The 22,820-nt window shown below is 46.6% G+C and overlaps 1 protein-coding gene across 6 annotated transcripts in view; it reads left to right on the plus strand.

Annotated features, from left to right (window-relative positions):
* Positions 1-22,820, plus strand: part of Ctdp1 (CTD phosphatase subunit 1) — a 57,131-nt gene that overhangs the window by 20,494 nt on the left and 13,817 nt on the right. For 3 of the 6 annotated variants that reach the window (XM_075968174.1, XM_075968175.1, XM_075968176.1), the window contains exons 9-11: positions 1,207-1,348; positions 2,636-2,845; positions 15,304-15,466. In XM_075968174.1, the coding sequence (XP_075824289.1) occupies positions 1,207-1,348; positions 2,636-2,845; positions 15,304-15,466 (515 nt within the window). Of the gene's footprint in view, positions 1-1,206; positions 1,349-2,635; positions 2,846-6,432; positions 6,594-15,303; positions 15,467-22,820 lie in introns of those variants that run through there. The other 3 variants (XM_075968179.1, XM_075968178.1, XM_075968177.1) reach the window with 3 other exon arrangements.

Genomic DNA, 22,820 nt, shown 5'->3' on the forward strand with positions numbered 1-22,820 from the left:
GATAAAGGGTGGGTTTTTGTTTGTTTTTTCCCTGTGCACATTTCACCTGTCGTGGGTCCCTAGAATCGTAGTCACGTACTGTGCTTTGTATAACACGGTAATGGATGTTGATCTGAGAAAAGCTTAAAGAAAACAAACAACCAATTACTATTTTAAATAGTCTTCATAAGCAGCTTGACTTTTCCTTACTTAAGATTGCCCACATTCTCTAGGCACTCCATGTTCAACAACAGTCAGTGAGTTAGGGCGTGTTCCGCATGGCTGTCAAGGTGGCTCATTCCCAGAGTCTCCCTGAAGCTTACAGTCTCATTTGCCTCTGGCTTCTGACCATGCTGTCCTTTGCTCTGTAGAGCAGTTACCACAGATTAGTGGGGATCAGACAAGCTTTCTGGCCCCAGCAACATCTTCTGAGGAGAGAACATCGCCATCAGCCTTCCTCGGGAACAAAAGGGGTCATTCTTCCAAAGTATTGAGAGCAGAAGTCAGATCCCTCCTTGGGTTGTGTCTGTCTGTGCACCTGCTTGTGTAGGGACTGTCCAGTACTTGGTCCACATCTCTGTTTTGCCTGATTCTGAAGCTCTCTTCTCTGTGGAGACTTCAGCCATAGGGACAATGTGAGATGTGACAGACATGTCCTTATCCTACCTTTTCCTTTGAAGAGAATGGCTTTCTTGAAGACACAGTTAGCCAGAGGCTCAGTTGACCACCTTACAGCATAGGGTCACAGCTGTGTACAGAACAGCTGTAATATACCAGGACAGGGCAGGATCAGCTGGAGACAGAATGAGGAAGCACTAGGTTGGTGATCAGGAGCCTGCAGGGGGCCCTTGGCACAGGAAGGACCAAAAAAATAAATAAATAGGCAGGGGACATGCCAGGCACCAGGCTGGTTAAGGAAGCCTTCGATCGAGTTGAAAGTGCTAGGATGCCTTGGTGTAGGGAGAATTGACATGGCCTCCTGATAGATCTCTTGTCATGGGTGGTACCAGAGCCAGGTAAGAGACAAGCCTGGAGGGCAGGGCCCCAGCTGTCTGCAAGGATAACTTGAGGAGTAGAAAGCAGTTTAGGGACAAAAATCCTGTTGGCAGAGGTTCTAATTCCCAGTGGTGAGGATACTTGTAAGCCTGGTGTTCAGCTCCATTTTAAGGATATGTAACCCCCACACTGGTATACCAGGGCAGGCAGTCTGACATGTTGTCTCTGCAGGCACAGAGAAGGTGCGCCAGGCACAGGAGTGTAAGCACCTCCATGTGGTCAACCCTGACTGGCTTTGGAGCTGCCTGGAGCGCTGGGACAAGGTTGAGGAGCAGCTCTTCCCACTCATAGACGACGATGCCCGAGCCCACAGGTAGGCTCCTTCCCATCCATATCACCGTGTTCCACACTGCCTTTCTTCCCGAAGTATCCAGCCACAAGCAGACATCTATGTGTGGCCCCATGATCTTCCCAAGCGGGGCCAGGAGGTTCTGTGGACTCCATTCTACTTCCTATCCAGCAGTGTTTCAGGTGGAAAGTGAGTTCTGGCTGGAGACAGTGAGGAGAGCCTTGGTGCTGCAGGGTCTCCATTCCAGATTCAGGACCTGCTAGTTACTGTCCTGCTGCCGTGACACAGGACCCTGACAAACAGTTTAAAGGCGGGATCTGGGTGCAGGAGCATGAGGCAGCTAGACATGCTGTTTGAGCATTTAGAAAGAAAGAATGATAGATGTTGGCGCTCAGCTAGCTTTCTCCTTTCCGATTCATATAGGACTTAAGCCCAGAGAATCCCGAGATGGTGCCCCACATTCTTTTAGGGTGAGTCTTCTCCTTGGTTAACTTAATCAGAATAATCCTTCACAGGCATGGCGAGAGTCTTCTTGATGGTTGTAGACCTGTCGAGGTAGGCATTATTAACCGTTACAAATGCCACCCAACTCCCAAGGCTGCAGTGCTCCTGCGAGGTGTCTGTTCTGTCCACCCTGGCTTTGACCTCCGCAGTGTGACTTTCAACTCCTCCTTCCTCTGTGAACTCAAAGATGAGCAGCTGTTACCATCCAGAGAAGCTTCACATCTGGGTTTTCTTTTAGTACAATTCAGTGTGGGATTCAGGAGTATATCCTGGTTTGCAGAGATTTCTGCAGGGTTGATATTGTCAAACAGTTACATAAAGAAACCAGAGGAAGGGTGGTGGGATGAGGGCCATGGAGCCAGTCTGCAGGATTGCTCCAAGAGGGAGGTATATGGAAAATGGAACAAATGTATTTGTAATGAGAAACTTGGTTGTTGGAGGCAAGTGGCAGTCAGCTTCCTTTGAGAGTATCCGGGTCATTATCAGCTCGAGCAAATATTGAGCATGAAGCACAAAGAACTGAAGTTGTCCTGCTGAGGTAAAGCTTCCAGGCGGGTCCTGCTCGGTGTTTTTTACACATAGTTATGTTCTAGAATTTTGAGTTGCAGATCTTCCATCTTAAGCATTCAGTCAAGAATTGAAGAGGCATTTCATCTGGAGCCTAGTCAGTAGTTTCTGGTTGTCTGTGGTACATATTGCTACATTCTCGTAGCCACATCCTTACAATCATTGTGCCTCTCTTTGATCTGTGTCCCTGGGCCATGTGTTATTGACAATACTGTTGATGGCCCTTGCTCTCACCCACAGGGATAACAGCCCTGCAGCCTTTCCAGACAGGCAGAATGTGCTCCCTACAGCCTTGTTCCACCCAACACCCATCCATTCCAAGGCCCATCCTGGCCCTGAAGTTCGGATCTATGACTCCAACACAGGCAAGCTCATTCGAATGGGCACCCAAGGTCCTGCACCAGCTCCCTCTAGTGCCCCTCTAATCCACGGAGAGCCTTCCTCCTTCAGGTATGTTGTGGCACATGTAAACTTCCTTTGCTGAGAACATAGGTATCTAAAATGTTAAGCTTTAGTTTTTGAACCTGTTACAATGGTTATACTGGACCACAGTGCGGACAAGTGACATTTGAGGCTTTGTTCAGTCCCGAGTTTGTGTTGGGCTACTTGTCTGACAATGGCAATTTCCAGTGCATAGAACACCTTTATCCTTTATGAGTCATGTGTCTCTACACAGTGCTCAGTGCTGGCAGGGAACTCAAGAGTATCCTGGGGTACCCATCAGAGGAGGGTCCAGCGGGTGCTCTGGACTCTTCCACATACTGAGAGAAAACACTTTGTCAGAAGGGTGTGTGAGAACACTCAGCAGACTAAATGCCATGTGGTGGCTGGGTTGGTGGTTCCCCACACATGACAGACCCTTATACCCTCTGCTTTCTCTGTGCATTCTTAGTCACTTCCATCCTTGTGAACCCCTCAGGCTGCCTGTATATAGCTGAAGCACATCCTGCTTGTTTAAATAAGGAGCCTGGAGATACAGTGTGCAGCTTGCAGTAGGCATGCCATCACCTGCCCATTCCTTTGTGCTTCTCCAGAAGCCCTGAGATCATCTCTGGTAGTTGCCCTATGCAGTCAGCAGCCCAGAACTATAATGGTGTTAGTTCTGCTTTGATTGCAGTGGGCCCTGAAGGCCTGAGCAGTTTGCATGTTTTCAGCAGAGTAGTTTTAGGGCTGAGCAAGAACTTAGTCCTGTGTGGCCCAACCTCAGTGACACACGGCAATAGGAAGCAAGGTTGGTGCAAACAAAAAGGCCTAGATACTCATTCAGGCCTGGTGTGCAGTGGCACTCTCTGCTTCCTCGGTGCACCTCTAATGCACCTGCTGCTTTGCTAAGCAAAAAGTGTCATCATTACTAAAACTTGTTTTCTTCTAATTAGTTACTTACATGCTGGAATGTGTCCACTTGCTGCTGCTTCTAGTCTATACCATCACGTTACCAAAGTCGGGTGTCTGAGTTCAGGGTTATGAATATTTTTAACTGTGGTACAGCATAGCAGCTGTTTTGCAAAAACATGCTGCAGTTTGCCCTGATACCCAGAAGAGTAGACTTGTATGCTCTAGTGAGATGTTTGTGCTGGACACATCCAGTAGCTGTCCTGGGATGCTAATGGCCAGCAGGAGCTTTGTGAAGGCAGCCTAGCCTGTCTGTGGGTGTGGGCTCACTAGTAGAGTACACTTCAACCAACGGCCTTTTATGTCCTTTCTGTCCATTTCTGTGCTGGGTTCTTCCTTTGAGAAGGGGTATAAAGGGCTGGTTTTTCTGAGAAGGTTAGTCAAGTAAAAACTTAGGAAGCCCCCTATGTGCTTACATGAGAGCTGCTTTGATTATTGCTATCCTGCTACTGCTTCCCTCCCTGGGCATGACCTCATTGTGTGGTGTGGTACCAGGGATTTTCCTCTGTAGCAGGCACCTATGGCTCAGACATTTATTCACTGTCTATGAAATTAAGTTCAGTGGAGATTCACTATACATTGTTTTTCTTGACATTTTCACCGTTCAGTCTGAGCCTCCTTTCAGATTCTGTTGTGATTAATACCATGTGGCAAATTCTCCATATGCTGAAGTGTCACCTGGTTCCAGAACACAGGGACAGCAGAAGTTTCGGCACCTCCTGCCATAGCCACAGCCAAGCTTGGCTGCTATACAGAGCCTAGCGGGTATGAGGTTGCAGTCACATACATGATCCCGAGTAATTTGTTTGTATGAGAAGTCTGCATTTGGTTCAGAGCACTGCATGTATTTACTGTCCTAGGGTGAAACAGTTACTCTTGCCAAAGTGTCCTTTAGGCTGTCCTTGTCCTTGAGGTCTTGGTTCAAGAATAAAGAGGATGAATGTGCAAGGGCACAGCTGGTGTGGGGTTTGTACTCCTAGGACCTACGTAAATGCTGGCCTCGGTGTGCATCTGCAGTCCTGCCGCTGGCAGGTGGAGACAGGCATGACCCAGCCCAGCTGAATCAGTTAGAGGCCTTATCTCAGATATGTAAAGTGGACGGTGATTGAGGAGACACATGATGTCAACTCTGGCCCCCATCATACATATATCACATCAAAGCGTGAAAGGATGCTGTTACCTCATACGGGCAGCAGCGATACCTCTGTTCCCCACTCGTATCTGCATCTCACTGCTTTCTGCTTCTGTGACACAGCATGATGGAGGAGAAGCCAGAGGGCACAGGCACCAGGCACTCGTGTGGAAGGGTGGATGTTCTAAAGAGTCTTCTAGTAAAGCTCCATGGCAGGAAGTGTACTAGAACAGAAAAGGTAAAATCACATGGTATAAAACAAGAACAAAAAAAGGAAAGCCACGTGGAACCAAAAGCTCAACCCCAGGTGAGGTGGCGTGGAACTTGTTGGCTGTAGGAATGTGCACGTCCTTTACGTGGTACACAGGTACACTCAGTTGGAGGTCAGGGCAGGTATGGTCTCAGGGCTGAGCTAGATACCTGGAGCCCAGGTGGTCAGTGCATGTGTACCTAGGTGATCTCAGGAGGATACTCTGTGGCAATGAAGAGAGATTAGCATTCAGCTTGTAGGAATTGGGGGTATACAGTGAACACTAGCCTCTACACAGCACTAAGTACAAAGGTTTCATCCCAGTGCTGCCTGTCCACTCCAGCGTGAAGTGTGCTTGTGTCCTGCTGAGGATGTCTGAGTGCACTCAGTATTTGGCTGGGCTCTGGCAGTGTTTACTAAGAGTGTGTGCCCTTTGACCCAGGTTCTACTTTAGGAACTGTGTCTAGAAGTCAAAGCAGTAGCTGAGGACAATGGAGTGGGACACAGGATTTGGAACTCAGATTTCTTACTTGCTGATAATAATCCTAAAGCTGTCACATGGAACAAGCGATGGTGTTGGGCGCAGCCCCAGTGACCAGGTGGGCTATGGCTGCGTCCACACTGGGTTCTTCTCAGGGGCGCCTGTACCCTTCTGAGCTGAAGAGACACAGTGCAGAGTTGAGGCCGCCACAGCAACCAGGATTTGAGAAGCAATGCCGAGAGAGGGGAGGCCCAGAAGGAGCCTGGTGACTACCTCTTTATTCTGGAGCTCTGAGTCCTTCTAGATCCTCTCGCCAACAATATCTGGGGTGGGATTATGTCATGGTCAGCCCAGAAAGGCAGATATGAGTATGGGAAAGGGCTAAAAAGACGGAGAACTCAGGCAAGATTCAGGAAAGCTCTATGTACCCACCCTCTGGAGGTTTTGTAGTAGAGGACACTTTACATCATATAGAAGGTTAATCACTGGTCCTAAGTGATTGACTCTGGAGGTTGGGGTTGGGTTTGAAGTTCCAGGTCTCAATCTTTGTAGGGATCAGCCCTGTTCTGAAGCCATCTCACACTTGATGGACACGCCAAGGTTTTGACTTTTGTGTCAGGAACTGGGAACACCCTAAGATTTCCCCCTGAGCACAAAGTCTCGGTGGTCAAGGGGTCCACATTTCTGTTGTTGTCTGTTGTGCAGTATTATTATAACCTGATAAGGGGCAAGAAGGAGCTGTGATTGAAGGCTATTTCTGAAATTCAGTTTCTAAATTGCAGTTGGACAGCAGTGCTTCCAGAATTTAAAGCAGCCGCAAAGTCAGTATGTGCTGGTGTGCACCTGCGCAACACCTGTGCAGTCTGCTTTCCACGCTGCGGAAACCAACTCAGCCTCTCATTTAGTTTTCCTTAACTAAAAAGCAAAGGCACCTTGTCTTAAGGTGAGTACAGTGTTAGGTACAATATTGTTTTTTAAATTATCTGGCTTTGTTTGAACTGTGTGTCAGTAGATTAGGGATATCCAAGACAAGTGAAAAGTAATTGTTGTCTGAAAAATAATTTGAATATGGTAGGCTGAGCCTCAATAAAGCTTTTAATACGACCACAGAGAAAACGAGTTCTAAAATGTGAAGTCACCCTCATACAGCTCCAGGAGCTGGCCTCTGGCAGTGCATCCTGAGAAGTGACTGTTTTGGTGATGTCTTCTTTTGAACCTGGAGGTGTCTTGTGTACCCTGTGCCAACTTATCCTGGTACATTAGAGGGTAGTAAGGAGTCATCAACTGTATTGGTTGTAGAAACTTAATGGAAAGTGGCTTTGTATGCTCACACTGACACGTCTTCTCGGCATAGTTCACTTTGTATGCTCACACTGACACGTCTTCTCGGCATAGTTCACTTTGTATGCTCACACTGACACGTCTTCTCGGCATAGTTCACTTTGTATGCTCACACTGACACGTCTCGGCACAGTTCACTTTGTATGCTCACACTGACACGTCTCGGCACAGTTCACTTTGTATGCTCACACTGACACGTCTCGGCACAGTTCACTTTGTATGCTCACACTGACACGTCTCGGCACAGTTCACTTTGTATGCTCACACTGACACGTCTTCTCGGCATAGTTCACTTTGGAGGCTGCCAGGTAACCAGGCAAGTGCCATACTCCTGCTGTCCACACTTGAATGCACAGGGAACCTTAAGTGCCACGAGGTCAACAGGTGTCGGAACTACTTATTCATGACCCTGACCAGTGTACATAAGGAAACATGGAGGCCCTGCCCCTTCCTCTTCCCTGCTCGTATGCCTGCACCAGAGAACTAGATGTCTGAAGGGCAGGAGCATCCAAACACAGAAGAGTGCTCTCCTTGTGGTGTTTGTGTCCACTAAGGAATGTAGCTGAGGGACTTGGTCCCACTTTGATCAGACCCACTCTGCAGGGAGCTCTTCTTTGCTGAGTGGAGAAATCTAGCGTGTTTTCCTAGCCCCACCTTGTGGAGTACTCCTCTTTGACTTCTTCCGTCCTTGTTGAACTTGCCTTCCTTTCTGCTGAGTCTCGTATGCTGAGCCCTTGACCAAGTAATTGTGCTCTGGTTCAGCTCTCCATGCTGGGGTCGGCACCTGGTGATTTTATTTTTATAGCCATACCCACCACAATTCCAGACATGCACAGTACATCCTTGGTTGTAGAGAGTCCTCTGACCCATCTCAGTATAGTGGAATGGCCCACTGTTCCAGCCATCTACAGCCTATGTAGCTCCTGCTTCGTCTGTCACGGGGCTCCTGTGCCTGCTGAACTTCTACCTCCGTGAGAGTGGCAGTTAGCCTTGTCCTGGGCCTGGAACTCTATGCAGACCCATTGTGACAGGGTGCTTGGCAACAGCACCGAGCACTATCCTTGATGATCATTGTCGCCCAGGCTGTGAAGTTGTAAGTTTTGCTTGGTACTTGGTGGCTAAGAGTACAGTGGAGTCTCCCCAGACTTGTCACTGAGTGAAGTCAGGGACAACTGCAGGCACTTCTCGAGGACACTCGAGATAGTAAATGTGGGGCTTGAGAGCAGGCTGTGTCCTGTTGTAGGTGATGTCCATCTGACCCCACCTAGCTCCATGTCTGAAGCAGGGCGAGGTACAGGTCTCCTCTGGCCATGTGAAGAGGCGTACCCCTCAGCCTGACTGAACTTACTAAGATGACAGGGGTCCCATCTGGAAGCATGGCTCTCTGAGGGACACTGAGCTATGAGCATTTATTGAATATGCTTGCCCTTCGGTGAAACGACCGTGCCGTTGCCATCCTCTCTGAATTGTGTGTGGTTGCTGTAATGTGTAAGTCTTTGTATGTTTTCCCTATGTGAGCACCTTCTCCGTCCACCATGTTGTCTTTGCACCTTTCAACTGGGCCTTTGATAGAGCGCTAAGTGTTTTCACTTTGTGAATTTTGTGAAGTCTACTTATCAGCTTTTCTTGTTGTGAATTGTGTTTTCATTTTTAAGTTTATTACTGATAGCCCAACCCTCAGATTTCTCTGGTGTTTTATTCTATTTCATATACTAAAATATGATCTGTTTTCAATCAGGTTTGGGGTTTTTGGAAGGAGGATGGTATGAAGGGGTGTGTGGGTGTGCACACACAGATGAACGTGGAAGCCCGAGGTCAGTGTCCCATAGCATCCTCATTGCTCCTAACCTTATAGTTTAAGAGAAAGAGTCTCTCACTAAAATTTAATAAGCAGACTGATGAGTGAACTCCAGAGAGCTGCCTGTCTGCCTCTTGGGCACTAGGACTGAAGGAGCTTGTGTGACCATGCCAGGCTTTTATAAGGGTTCTTAGGATCCCAACTCAGGTATTGAGGTTTGCATGGTGCTTTCTTGAGGCACTTTTTATAAAAGTGGTGAGAGGTCTCTTTCAGCCCTCCTACCCCAAAGGTACATGAGGATATGGGGGATTGAGTGGTTAGCATTTTGAGAAAGTCTCACTTTTTAGTGTGGCTTGGAACATGGCTGTCCTGTTGAAGCTTCTCCACTGCTGGAATTAGAGCTGTGCATCTCACTAAGATGTGAGAGTTCTTGCTTCAGTCGTTTTTGTTGAAAATGCCCTTTTCTCCCTTGACCTCATTTGCAGTTCTCAAGGTCAAGCGGGTACGTGGCTGTAGAGCTGTTTCCTAGTTCTGTCTGTTTCTATTAACTTGAGGATGCAGCACCTTTCTCTCAGTCTTGCTGATCGGTTGTTGAAAGCTGTGGGGTTTGCTGCATCCCTGTTGTCACACGGGGGAGGGTCTCTCCTCCTCTCTTATGAAGTTTCCTTACTGGTGGCTGTGATGTTTTGAATATATGTCTATATTGACTAATATGAACACGTAGTTTCTTCTTGACCTGCTTCTACATGGGAGAGTTAACCTTCTTTGCTTTTTTTTAAAAAAAGTAATTTCTACACTTATTTCTTAGAGGGAAGTTGTGTGGGCTTGTGGGATGTGCCACAGAGCAAGTATAGAAGTCACAAGAAAACTTAGAGGAGTAGTTCTTTCCTTTTCCCATGTAGGTCTTGAGGTCAGCAAGCTCGGTAGCAAGGACCTTCACCCAGAGCGTGTCCCTGGCCCACTGATTGGTGCTCTTGGAGTGGAGCTGTGTTTACAGGTTTGTGTGTGTTGGCAGGCACTCCAGCCACAAGTCTGACACATTTCCACATGCCCTGTGTGACGTGGTTCACTAAGTGGGTCAAGTAGTGTTCTCTCCTCTCCCTTCCCTTTGTTGAGCCTGAAGGGAGCTGGTGCCACACCTTTGAATGTCTGGATGTTTCAGTGATATCAACTGACCCTGGGGTGACCCTCTGCCCTGATACAAGGAATCTTGTCAGGTTTTTTGGGTTTTTTTTTTTTAGTTTTTATTTTTATTTTTTCCAGTCTTGCTGAAGACCTCATTCTAAAAACCAGTTATTTGCACTTGGGAAGTAGAGAGGCAAGTGGATCAGAAGTTCAAAATCTTCTTAAGGCAGCCTAGACAAATGATCCTCTGTCTCAAAAACAAAACAAACAACAGTTATTCAATTTATTGACCTGTGGTTGTTTCCTGCTGTTCAGCTCCGTGGTTTCAGTTCTTTCTCATCTTCCTTTTGTTTGCTTGCTTTCTTACAACTTTTTCCAACAGTTGGATGCAGTCCAGGAGACTCCTTCAGAGCAGGGTCTTCTGTAGTGCCCTCACCTGCTCTGTCCTGTGTGTACTTCAGTCTCCATGTCCTCCCATGAGAGAGACCCGTGGTGGGCTCTGTTCCTTTTGCCTAAGGTAGTCTTGACTTAGCTCCATTCCCGGTAGTTTTCTATTCCAGTATAAGTACCCAGGCTAATAGTTCTGTTTCAATCCCTTGACAGAATCTGTTTCCTCCTAGTCTCTGAATTTGACAGACAAGCTCTCCTGTTGGCTGTCTTTTTCCCTATAAGAATAGGTAAGGCATCTTTCCTTACCACTTCCAAGACACACACACACACACACACACACAAAAAAAAAAAAAAAACTTTAATTGTCCACTATGTCTGCTGGTGTGGACTTTGAGAATCTGTGGAGTAAAGGATTCACTCAGGCTTTTCCCAGAAAGTTTTATGTCTTTTGCTAGGTTAGGGACATTTTCAGCCATTCCTGCTTGGGTTCATCTCTACCTCTCTTGGGAGTCTGAACTCCCTCTTCCCTGAATTCTCAAAAGCTGCGTGGTGTCACACCTGATGGAGATGTATAATCAACTCCTGAGATGGCTAAGGCCTGACCTATGCTATGATCACGCAATGATTATCAGCTGCCTGCATATGCGTGGGCCTATGGGCAGTGCCCACCTGGCAGTTCGGGGTTGGCAGCCCATGCCTACTTAAGGGCTGGGAGAGGTTTGCCCGGGGAGAGAGGAAAAAAGGAGAGAGGTCAACAGAGAGAGAGAGGGAGGGGAAGAGAGGAAGAGAGAGAGAGAGTGAATAAAGGTCCTGGAATAAACTGCAGTGAGAAGAGCTCCGGTGGTCGCGTCATCCTTGCGGGACGAGGGTGGCCGTGACAGCTGCGTTCATCTTTTCCTCTCCAGTTGTATTTGCAATTGTGCAGACAAGGTGATTTCTGTGAGTTTGCTGATAGCCTCCCCTTCCAGCCTGCTGCCAAGCCCATCCTGTGTGTTTTCATTGTGCTCTCTTCTCTTAGACAGCCCTCACTGCTTTTCATCTTCTGTTCTTTTTTTCTTTTTTCATCTCTTTCAGATATATTTGTAATTGACGGTTAAAGTCTTTTTGTTATGGATGCTTTAAAGTCTTTGAAAGATAAAAGGTCACTTTGGAGTTGACAGCCCTGTTAATTGTCCTTCCCACCAGTTGGAGGTCTTCCTGGTTCTTGCACAAAAAATAATTCATATTGAAGCATCATCACTTTCCCATCACGTTAAGGATTTGGGTCTGGTTTATCCTCTGTCTTAGCTGACAGACGATATTGGAGTGGGGGACGGGTGTTAGTGTTCCTAGCAAATGATACCAAGTCTCCTCTCTCCTGTGCTTCTTCTGCTGCTCAGCATGGACTGTAGGCTTCCTACGTGTCTCCTGTCTGCATTAAGGCAGCACAAGCAATACGGGGTCTTTGCCTTATTTGGCTAGAGTAGAAAAGTTATTGTCTAAAGATTGATTTATCAACTCATTTTCAAAAGAACATTAAGTTATTGTTAATACACGTTTTATTTTAAACACAAAGTTGCTTCCGATTGAGAAGGAATATAAGGGGAGTGCTCTTCTTAGGACTTTGTCACACTTTTTCTCCTGGTGGCTTCTGGGAGTAACTGGCCTCTTGCCCTGGCTGTGAGCTGGGCATGACTTTGGCAGTGTTGTCCTCGGAAGATCCACACTCGGCTTTAGTAGAGAGGTCTTTCCTTACACTTCAAACTTGGTAGAAACATTAGACACCCTTAAAGAGAAGGAAGCATAGTAGACTTAATTTTATAAATTAAATAAAAGGGAAACTCACAAGAGCTTTGGAGCTGCGGGTGTTGGGAGCAAACAGTGGCTATAAATGTGGTCAGCCAGGTATCTGGGCTTCTGTTGCTGCCCCTGAAACGGAAGCATGGCCAGGGAAGAAGATGCTCTCTTCAAGTGCTTGTTACTCAGCGTTGGACAGCAGCAACTTGTGACAGCAGGTGGCGCCCTGGTGTTAACAGTTCTCCAGCAAGCCTCAAGTGTGTGGGTCTTCGGATCTCCAAGTGTTTACAAAGGTTCTACAAGTGAACAGCTCCCTGTAGGCCTAGGATATTTAGAATTCCTTAAATGTTGGCATCAGTTGGCATTGGAACTTCTGTGCAGGCCTAGATGCCATGATTTTCTAGCTCCTGACAGCACCTAGTATTAGCAGTGTCCAAGCCTGGGGTGGCTTAGACTCTAGAGGCTAAGCGGCACTATGGAAGGCTTCAGCACCAAGGTCCATGATTTTCTTCTAGTCCTTCAGTCTTCTGTTCGTCAACCTCGGTCTCCCCTTGGTTTTATCCCAGCTGTTCTGAGCTCTTCAGTTACCAACCCTGCTGCTGTGGCATGTCTGTGTGCCGACTGGTCGACTCTCACTGCCACGCTGCTGCCTCTAACCTGACTGTGACTCTGCTGCTTTCCTCATCTTGCCACTTAGCCCACTCGACTAAAAGTAAGCAGATAAACATTGAAGAGAAGCCTAATGCTGCAGAACTAGGTAGGAGAGCATCGTAGGAGAGCACTGCCCATCCAGCTCAGCAAGTGAGCCAATCAGCCTGTCCTATAGAGTTGGAGGATGGAGTTTTCGCGGTACTCATAGCATTGCCCTTTGATGCCAGTCAAAGGCAAGTCTCTGGTAGGCCCCCAGGGAAATGGTGTCCCTTAGTCTAGGTGGAAATTGTTTTAGGATCTTCTGGAGCTTGACAAGGCTTGGTGTATGATAGCAAAAACTCTAGTACAGGAGTTTGCAACAGCCCTGAGGCAGGCAGCTTTCCAGCAGTGTCCATGGGGGTTCAGGAATGGCCAGTGCAGCATAAAGATAGTTCAGCTGTCTGTTTAGGGCAGCCAGGACAACAGGAAAGTCCATTTGCCTCATCTCCAAATTCTTTGCTTATATATAAGAAAATAACATCAGAAGGGGTGTTTACTGTAGCAAATTTACTAATAGTAGTGTTTCATTGTTGATTTAAGAGTCACCTCCTCTGTCTCAGAAAGGCAGTATTGAGCCTTTGCCACATAAAAATCCAGAAACAGATATTGGAGGGCAACCCAAAAACCAGAAAGCAAAGCAACCAAGCCACTAGAGAAGTCTTACTCTAGGCTGGGTGACTGCAGTCAAATATTCTCTCTTCTTCCCATTTTATTTCCCCTCTAGTGCTGGGGTTACAGGTGTGAGGCACCACCACCTGGATTTGTTTCTGCATTGATCTTGTGTAGCCCAGGGTGGCCTTCCACTCACAGAGACCTGTCTGCCTCTGTCTCCCAAATCCTGGGATTAAAGGTGTGTGCCACTGTGCCTGACCTCTAGTGGCTTAGCTTTGCCCTTCTGATCTTTAGGCAAGCTTTATTAAAACATAAATAAAATAGGTATGAACATGTGTAGCGAGCTGCGTGGTGTCACACCTGATGGAGATGTATAATCAACTCCTGAGATGGCTAAGGCCTGACCTATGCTATGATCACGCAATGATTATCAGCTGCCTGCATATGCGTGGGCCTATGGGCAGTGCCCACCTGGCAGTTCGGGGTTGGCAGCCCATGCCTACTTAAGGGCTGGGAGAGGTTTGCCCGGGGAGAGAGGAAAGAGAGGGAGAGAGAGAGTGAATAAAGTCCTGGAATAAACTGCAGTGAGAAGAGCTTCGGTGTGTCGCTCGTCTTCCTCGCGGGACGAGGGTGTATGTGACAAACATGGGGTCTTCGGAAAAGCAGAGATTGCACTTTTAAAGGTATCGAGATAGAAAATATTTTTCCTTCATTAGATAATATTTAGTTAGCCTAATATAGTTGCTTTTTAATTTGTGACTTTGAGTTAATGCTCCATTATTCTTTTTCCTTACATTTAATCTCTATGTATGTGTGCATACTTCCATGCATGTATTTGTGTAGGTTTGCATATGCTATGGCGTCCTTGTGGAGTTAAGAGGACTTGAGGAGTCAGCTGTCTTTCCACCTTGTGGGTCCTGGGCTTCTAATCAAGTGGTCAGGCTTGGCTGCTATACCTTTATCAGCTGTGCCATCTCGCCGGGTCCCACATTTTCTTCATGGTAGTGAGGTCTTACCACCTTATCTGTAGTGTCTGTTCTAGAGACAGCTATCTTACTCTCTAGCACAGGCTGGCCTCAGGCGCACAGTAGTTTTCCTGCTTCAGCCTTCCAAGTCCTAGAGTGTGTATATGAGCCGCTGTGCCTGGTATGCCTTAAATTTTGACATGAACTTAAGCATGCATAAAATGTATTCAGTGAGGTCCCCAACACCTAGGTCCACATTACACACAGACACTGTTTGAGCATAGCTGCAGTTTTTGCCATTAAGAATACCAGCTTCATGTTGACATGTTGGGGGTCACAAGTAGGAATGAATATCCCAGCGGGGCCTCCAATTGAATATTCAGCAACTACAGTGTCTTTGAAGCTTGAACTTGGTCCTTGTAGCTGATTGGTTACTACAGTACTTAATGAAGCTGTGCACAAGTAATCTAATGTTTCTTCCCTGGCCTTTGTAAGCAGATAATTCCGCTCCGTTGATATCCATCTCTTCATTCACTGATCCTGTTTGGGTTCTGTTTTGTGCTCTGAAGAGCATGTAAACATCTCTTTTGTTTTTCTCTTTGTCTTTATTTCTTTTGACTATATGACTTTATTCAAGGGTAAATGACATTTTCTGATGATTTCTAGCAAACCATTTGTCTTTAAGTTTTGTGCTCAGGTCAAGTCAGGTGGACAGGGTGGATTCTCTGTAAAGCAGGTGAGTGTGAGCCTCCACAGGGCCACAACATGGCTGAAGAAGAGCTGCTGGGTTTGCTAAACAAGCAGATAGCGGTGGGCACAGTGGTCAGAACACCTTTTCTTTCCCTCCAAATGTTGTCCGTGTGTGTCACCTCGTTCAAGAGTCAGGGGTCTGCTGCAGAGCTGGCAAGGTGCTATGGAACTGCTTTCCTCATGCGGGACTGTAAAATTCCTTTCAGAGCTGTTCAGCCACATCAGCAGCAGATGTTTGGTGAAGAGCTGCCAGAAGCTCAGGATGGAGAGCAGCCTGGCCCTGCTAGAAGAAAGCGACAACCCAGTATGTCAGAGACAATGCCGCTGTACACTCTCTGTAAGGAGGACTTAGAGAGTATGGACAAAGAGGTGAGAATGTGATGCAGGCCCCAGGTCCTAGAGGCTGTCACCCGCACATCAGAGTCAGTGGGTCTGTGCAGAATAGATGAGGTGTTGTGAGGCAGCACATATTTTCCTGCTGAAAGGGATTTGAAACCATGTGAAATGATGGACACATGAACATGTAAGCCCCACTCCCAGAGCTTCGTGATTCTGAATTGTCACAAGAGAGGACTTCTGGCATTTTGTGATACAGGAGACACAGTGCTTTTCAGGGTAACCTGTTAGGGAACAACAGTTCAGACAGAAAGTTGATGGAATTCAGGATGAGATAACCTAAATTAGTTTGCATTCAGTTGAACATAGATTTTAAAACCATGGATTCAGACAAATTAACACCATTTCTTCTGTCATTTTTACACCGCTAAATAGTTTTAGGTACATAAGTAGTTAGCTCTTTCAAATGCTCTGTTTGGGGAATTGAGTACCAGGACTACAGGTGCGTTTTGTTTACAGGGTGCGTATCCTTTAGAACTGTCTCAGAGGTCAGTAGCCTGTACTCTAGACTCATATTCTCATACAAGCCCTGGCTCAGCCCTGGGCATTCCTGGGACCCTTGGCCTTACACATCTTCCCCCGGCTCTCAGGCTAGCCTTCTTACAGAAGCTTCTGCTCCAGGGATTTTGTCGTGTCGCCTGCAGTGTCATTGCTTTGCAGACTGCTTTTAGGGGACCAGTCTAAGAGTTGAGCCTCCAGTCAGGTGGACAAAGCTGCCTCTATACTTTTCCTGCAACCGTAGTTGAGCACAGTTACCTGGCACACTGTGCTGTGGGGACAGGAGTGTTCTGTTTCCATTGATCATGCAGCAGAGAGATCTCGAGGAAGAAACATGGTTTTTCATTTATTTTTAGCAAAAGCAAGAAAATGCAGACAATATTTTCAGGTTGGAATTCCATCAACAGCTCAGATTTTTCTCTCAGACGATAACTTACTTCTGAGCTCTTTACCATGTCTGTGTTCTTGAACATTGTTTTATTTCATGAAAAGGTTTTTCTTGACCACTGCTTCCTTGTCCTCAAGGTCAGCTGACTCTTACTAAAGCAGTGCCTGCTCCCTGCAAGCGTAGTTGGCTCTCCACCCTGCATGGTTTCCATACTACTGTTTCCCTTCTGGCTTCTTGGCCTGTCTCAGAGGGCACAGCTTGACCACACTTGTGGTTTTATTCACTTAATGTCAAAAGGCCTCAAATTATCCTGTGAAACAGCAACTTTGAGTTACTCCAGAGTCTTACCCTTTCAGCAGTAGGAACCAGCCTTAACCCCAGCCTTCCTTTCTCAGACGTGTGCTCCCTAAGAAGGAGGGGCTGGTGTCACATGCATGGGTGCTTGCTCAGGTGAAGGAAGAAAACTGGAAGCTTCACAGCCCTCAGCACCCTGCGCAGGCCCAGAAAAGCAAACATCCTGTCCTCCAACAAAGATAGCAGCCAGGCTTCCCCATACATAGGCATAGGGAAGTGTTCTTGCCTTTTGTGTGCCATGGGCCACTGGTCAACGTGGACTCTTTCCAGTCTTCAGGAGAAGCAGAGGGCAGGTAGTCAGCCACATAAGATGTAAGCACCAGGCTATCCTCACATGCCTCTGGCCACTTAGGATCTGCCTGAACCCGTCTATATCCGTTCAGTGTCGATGTGCTTGCACATAGTGCTTAGGTTCAACACTCTCTTCTTGTCAGGGTCCGTGCTCTCAGCAAACCACCCTGACCCAGGTGACCTCATCGCACCGAGCACATCCACAAAGACCCTATCTCCATTGAAACCATAGACACAAGGACCAGAGCAGGACTTGGGGTGCGGGTCAGAACTTGGGCCTCTTTTTCTGGCAGAAACACACATTCACATCCCTCCCTGTGGCTACCTGGGGTGCTTCCATGGGTGAGTTGGCAAGGGTTTTTTCCATACTACAAATCAAACATTTACTTGCAGTAAATCATGAAGAAATTTATTTTAAAACACTTCTTTGAAGCCGGGCGGTGGTGGCGCACGCCTTTAATCCCAGCACTCGGGAGGTAGAGGCAGGCGGATCTCTGTGAGTTCGAGGCCAGCCTGGTCTACACGAGCTAGTTCCAGGACAGGAACCAAAAAAAGCTATGGAGAAACCCTGTCTCAAAAAGCAAAAAAAAAAACAAAAAACACTTCTTTGATTTTATATATATATATATATATGAAATGTTGTCGTTTACTAAAGGTGAAAGCAAACTTGCATGCTACTAAGGTGAATTTACTTATTTAAAGTGTTTATGAATACATGTTTCCATGCCTGTGGCGGCCAGAGGACAACCTTGGACATCGTTCCTAAGGTACTCTCCACCTTGGTTTTGAGACGGGCTCTCTCACTCACTAGGCTAGGCTGACTGGCCAGCAAACCCAGTGGGTCCACCTCTCTGCCTACACAGCTGGATTATAAATGTGTATCGCTATGCCTGACTTTTTTGTTAAGTTGTAGGGATTTCATTCAGATCTTCAGGTCTCCATACTCACATAGCAAACACTTTACCAATTAAACTGTAGCCCCAGCACTGTTTTTCTTGATTAAATATTTGATACTGCAGAATATGGAGCACCCTTTACATTTTTCTATTAGTTGATATTTTGATTTTTTAATCATCAACTCTTATAATACTTTTTACCAAGCACACACACACACAAACGTGCTCATGAAAGAAAGGACTGACTGAGGGAGGGAGGGGAGGAGGAAGGGTGGATGATGGGTGGACAGACATCATATAATGGCAGTAATATGCTTAGGGCCATTTCAAAAAATTGGGGGAAATTTTGTGCTAATCCCAAACCAAAGTTCATTTGATGATTTTTTTTAAATAAAATTTTAAAAAGTCAGCAACTCAAACACCATGTATAAAAAACATTCTAGTGCATTCAATATAATTGAAGGTACACTAATTTCATATCTGTCTCCTAATGGTGGAAAAATATTGTTTTCTGAAAATAGCTCTCTGTGTATGAGCAGAACGCTTGGTATACACAGCAGCAGCACTGCCGTTCAGAGCTGTGGTGTTTCAGGCAGCGTTCATTGGCGTGGTGTATTGTGGCAGGGTACAGATGTTGGAGTTGTATGTATAACTCTGCTAGTTAAACTGTCAACTTGACACAACCCAGAATCACTCAGAAAGTGAATCTTAGTGAGGAATGGCCTCCATCAGGTTGGCCTGTGGGCATGTCTGGGGGGGGGGTTGTCTTGACTATTAACTGAGTTGGGAAGACACCCTGAAGGAAGCCGACTGAGCTTAGTGCAAGCAAGCAGTATGCGCCTCTTACGGCTGTGGTGTGACTAGCTGCTTCAGCGTCTGCTACCTTGCCTTCCTCAGAAACGAACTGACCTGAATTGTAAGCCAAACAAGCCCTTTCTCTCTCTTGTGTTGCTTTGGTTGGAATGGGGTTTTTTGCTTGTTTTGTTTTGGGTTTTTTTGTTTGTTTGTTGTTGTTGTTGTTGTTTGTTTGTTTTATCTTGGGAACAGAAATGAAACTAGAACAGAAGTTGTTTCGAGAAAAGTGGGCTTGTTGCTGCTATGAACTTGACCGTGTGCCTTCTTGTGCATTGGACTCTTTTATTGGAGGATTGTGGAGGATTTCGGAACTTCGGACCAGAAAAGCTTTTGAGTGCTCAGAGCTTACTGGCCTCCAGCAGGAGCTTAGAAGAGAAGATTGCTAAGAATAATGAAGACAGTGGAGGAATGGGTCAGAGGGGAACAAGAATTTTTGTCTTAACTCAGTTGGGGCTATTTGTGGATATTTTTGCTAAGAATCTGTGTGCCTGGGGCTGGAGAAATGGCTGTGATTGTCCGAGCTCAGCACCACTGAGGTGAAACCATCCATGCCTCACTGGGACAATAGAAACATGTTTCCTCAAGGTCAGCACACAGAAGCTGCCAGGCCAGGCTGCATCTTGGCAATGTATGAACATTGTCCACATGGTACTCGTTTTGAAGGCATAAAAGATGCAAGATTGAGAGAGCCATAGAGAGCGGCTGAGACTTGGTGCCTTGTGGCGGGGTCACAGTACCTATGGAGGTCCTGCTTAGGAGAAAGACGCAGATGAGCGGTGCTTTCTCCTCCCCACCGTGTCTGTGCTCCCTGAGCTGGTGAGCAGATCCCTGTCCTTGTCACCCTCTCATTCCTGTCTTGCTTCACAGCGGTTTTGATGGCTTACTGCCCAAAGCCCAGATACCTAATGGAGGCTCCAGTGCCACCACTGTGAACAGGGAAAGCCAGTGCTCTTCTGAGCACAGCACTGACAGTATCATTCCCTGTTCAGAACCACAGAGCAGGTCCTCATTGCCTAGAAAGCAAATTAGAGATTGGGGTGGGCCAGAAAGGTACAGCAGAAACATGCGTAGTTAACAAAAATCAACATTGTGCTTTAGTCTTAGCTGCTTTGTAATCCTGTGTGTTTCTAGAAATATGTCGAAGCCAAAGATTCTAGTGGAATCCCCAAGGCAGAATACCAGCCTGGAGAGGGTCAGGACTACCTGCAGGCTGGTTTTCTACAAAGAAACAAGTGGGCTTGGAGGGTGTAGGCTGCTCCATCACTAGTAGCATGGGTAGGTAAGGTAACTAGGTTAACTAGACTGTCCAGGCCTTATCACTAATAAACTTCTCTGATAGTTATTGGTTCTGTACAGTCCAGAGAATGATCGTTGATAGCCATACTTCTGGTTTTAAATGGGTGAGTTTATTAATTACACAGCAAGCAAAAGAAGAAAAATAAATCTCATAGCAGATAGAGAACAGAAATGGATAACCATCTAGTAGAGGTGACTGGAGTAGCCCAGTTGAGAGGACAAACAAGAGGTAATGTCACCAAAGCAAGGGCATGCAAAAATGCAGCAGAAATCATCTGGGGAGGCCCATGAAGGCAGCCAGGCAGAGGTCCTGATCCAGAGCTGCAGGCAGAGCCAGAGGGTCTCCTTGGGTGAGGCTTCAAGGGGCGCACATAGCAAGCAGTAGTAGATGATATGAGTCCAGGCAGTTCCTGCTTCCAGCAGCAGTGAGCAGGCAAGCTGAAGCAGTCAGCTAGAGCTCTTGATTGTGCTTCTCTGTGGACCGGCTTCCCAGTCCCGCTCTAGACCTTCATACAGAGGATAAATGATGCTGACATCTGCTAGGATTGCTTCATCTTCTGCCAGTTCTCGGGGTTTCTCTCTAACAGCCCCGGCTGTCCTAAAACTAGCTCTTGTAGACCAAGCTGACCTCGAACTCAGAGAGATCCACCTGCCTCTGCCTCCCGAGTACTGGGATTAAAGGCGTGCGCCACCACCACACCACAAGGACGTGGTTTTAATTCTTGAGCTGTTTGTTCTCTTCCCTCCCTTGTTACAGAATTGAGCTGGGAAGGCCCCTGGGGGCAGGCATGGATTCATGCCCACATGCGTGTGTGTAGTTAGCATTGCTAAAAGATGTTTTGTGTACTGCGACGTCACTTTTTAAGAGTCCTATTCTCTGGTTCTCTTAGGGCACTGTATATGATCCCGTCACTAGTACATGAGGATGGGGAGCGGGTATATTATTCCCAACCTTCTTTTTGCTGCTTTATGGTTGTATCCTGTGTCTGGCCCGCACCTTCCGTCGTGTGGCCCTATCTGTTGTTTACCTATGTCTTGTTTACTGTCTTGGGAAAAATGTATTTGGTCAGCCATGAAAACCAGGAGATTGACTGATTTATGCAAGTTGCAGGCTTCCTAGAGCTATGTTCTCAGAAAAAAATTGGTGCTAGAGATTCTGTGTCTCCCATGTCTCTCATCTTTCCATTTTAGGAAGCTAGTTATTGTTACTATTGTGGACATTCTGTTTATCCTCAGATGATTAGCAGATATTACCTTTTTTTAAGCTGAGTGATAATACCTGAAAAGATTTTATATAGTGATAACGAAGCAGAGACAGGTGCAACATCGTATCTCCTTGCTTGCCCACTGCTGTTCTCAGTCTTTGAAAGTTGTTACTAAGGAAGCAGGGCAGTGCCTACACCATGCGGCTGTGGAGAACCATTGCCCATGGCTCTCCTGGGCCCCACTGGCCACCCTCAGTCCCACCTCTGTCCTTGAAGTCTTGCTCCTCCTACTTGAGGAACCTAAGAGCTTGTGCTGAGTGCTTGCTGTGAGAGCTGCGTGTGTGTTGCTTTACACACACCGTGTATGAATTCTCTCCTGACTCAGTGCAAGAGTGGGTTTGTTGTTCGCTGAATTCAGCACCCATCTGTCTGCTCCCGTTATCTTTATAACAGAAATTAGTCCCCTCTTACCGTTTGGGCTAAAACCAACTGTGTAGCAGTAATTCCTGTGGAATGAGAACCCGTGCAGGAAACTGAAGAGACAGCCTGACTGGGACCGTTCGCTGCTGACACATTTGAGATGTTTGACCGAGCGCAGCAGACATGTGAAGGTGTTGGGAATGCTCTGTGACTAAGCCGCAGTCATTTTTACCTCTGTCAGCTAGTGACTGGGTCTTAGGCAGTTATCCTAGAACACATCCTTTGGTAAGCTGTGTAGTCAGTAGAGGATATTGAGCCACTTGGTAACAATGTATCCTACACAAAATGTTGCTTGATGGTGATTTAAAAGTTCCTCATCATATGTTCATTTTTGCTTTTTTTTTTTTAAATCAATGAGTCTTATCTCTCTGGTCCTTTATTTCCTGGAAGTATTGATCACTGAAGTTTTAGTGAGATAAGGTTCATTGCATGTGAAAATCTATATGCGAGAAAGAGTTTGTGGTTATCTTTTGTTTTCATCTCCCTGGTGTAAGGAACTTTCTTAGGGGTTTTAGAGTGTAATTTGCATAAGTCGTTTTCAGAACATATGTGCTGCCTACAGCCAGCATCTGTGTGGCAGTTTTAAATCCTTTTGAGCAGTTTCAGAACACCTCAAGTTTGTTTTCCAAGTTTGGGGTTTTTCACATGTCATTAAAGTTTCTCTTTGGCCTTCAAAGTGTTTTCTATTCATGAAAATAGCTTCTCCGTTGACATCATTCCCCTTAAATACATCCCACCGCTGTATTAGTTCTGTGACGCATAACAAGTACCACAGAGGCAGAAGCTTAGAGCAAGCTCTGTCTTTTCTTTGTCCTGTTCCCGGGGTCAGGAATCAGGTGCAGGGAGCAGTGTCCCCTGCTGGGCCAGAGCCTTCTGCCCTGCATCTTCCCAGCTCCTCGTAGCTGCAGGTTGATTTCCTATTGCTGTAGGACTGAGATCCTGAGGTCATGGGCTGCCTCTCTGGCCTTGGCATGACCACTAGGCCACTGGATTCCAATAGGAGTCTCTTGTGTGGGAATATCAACCATGGGAATGGCAGTCTCCCCTGTTGCATTTGCCCTTGG

The sequence above is a fragment of the Microtus pennsylvanicus genome, chromosome 4, assembly GCF_037038515.1.
Source record: "Microtus pennsylvanicus isolate mMicPen1 chromosome 4, mMicPen1.hap1, whole genome shotgun sequence".
Lineage (NCBI taxonomy): Eukaryota > Metazoa > Chordata > Mammalia > Rodentia > Cricetidae > Microtus > Microtus pennsylvanicus.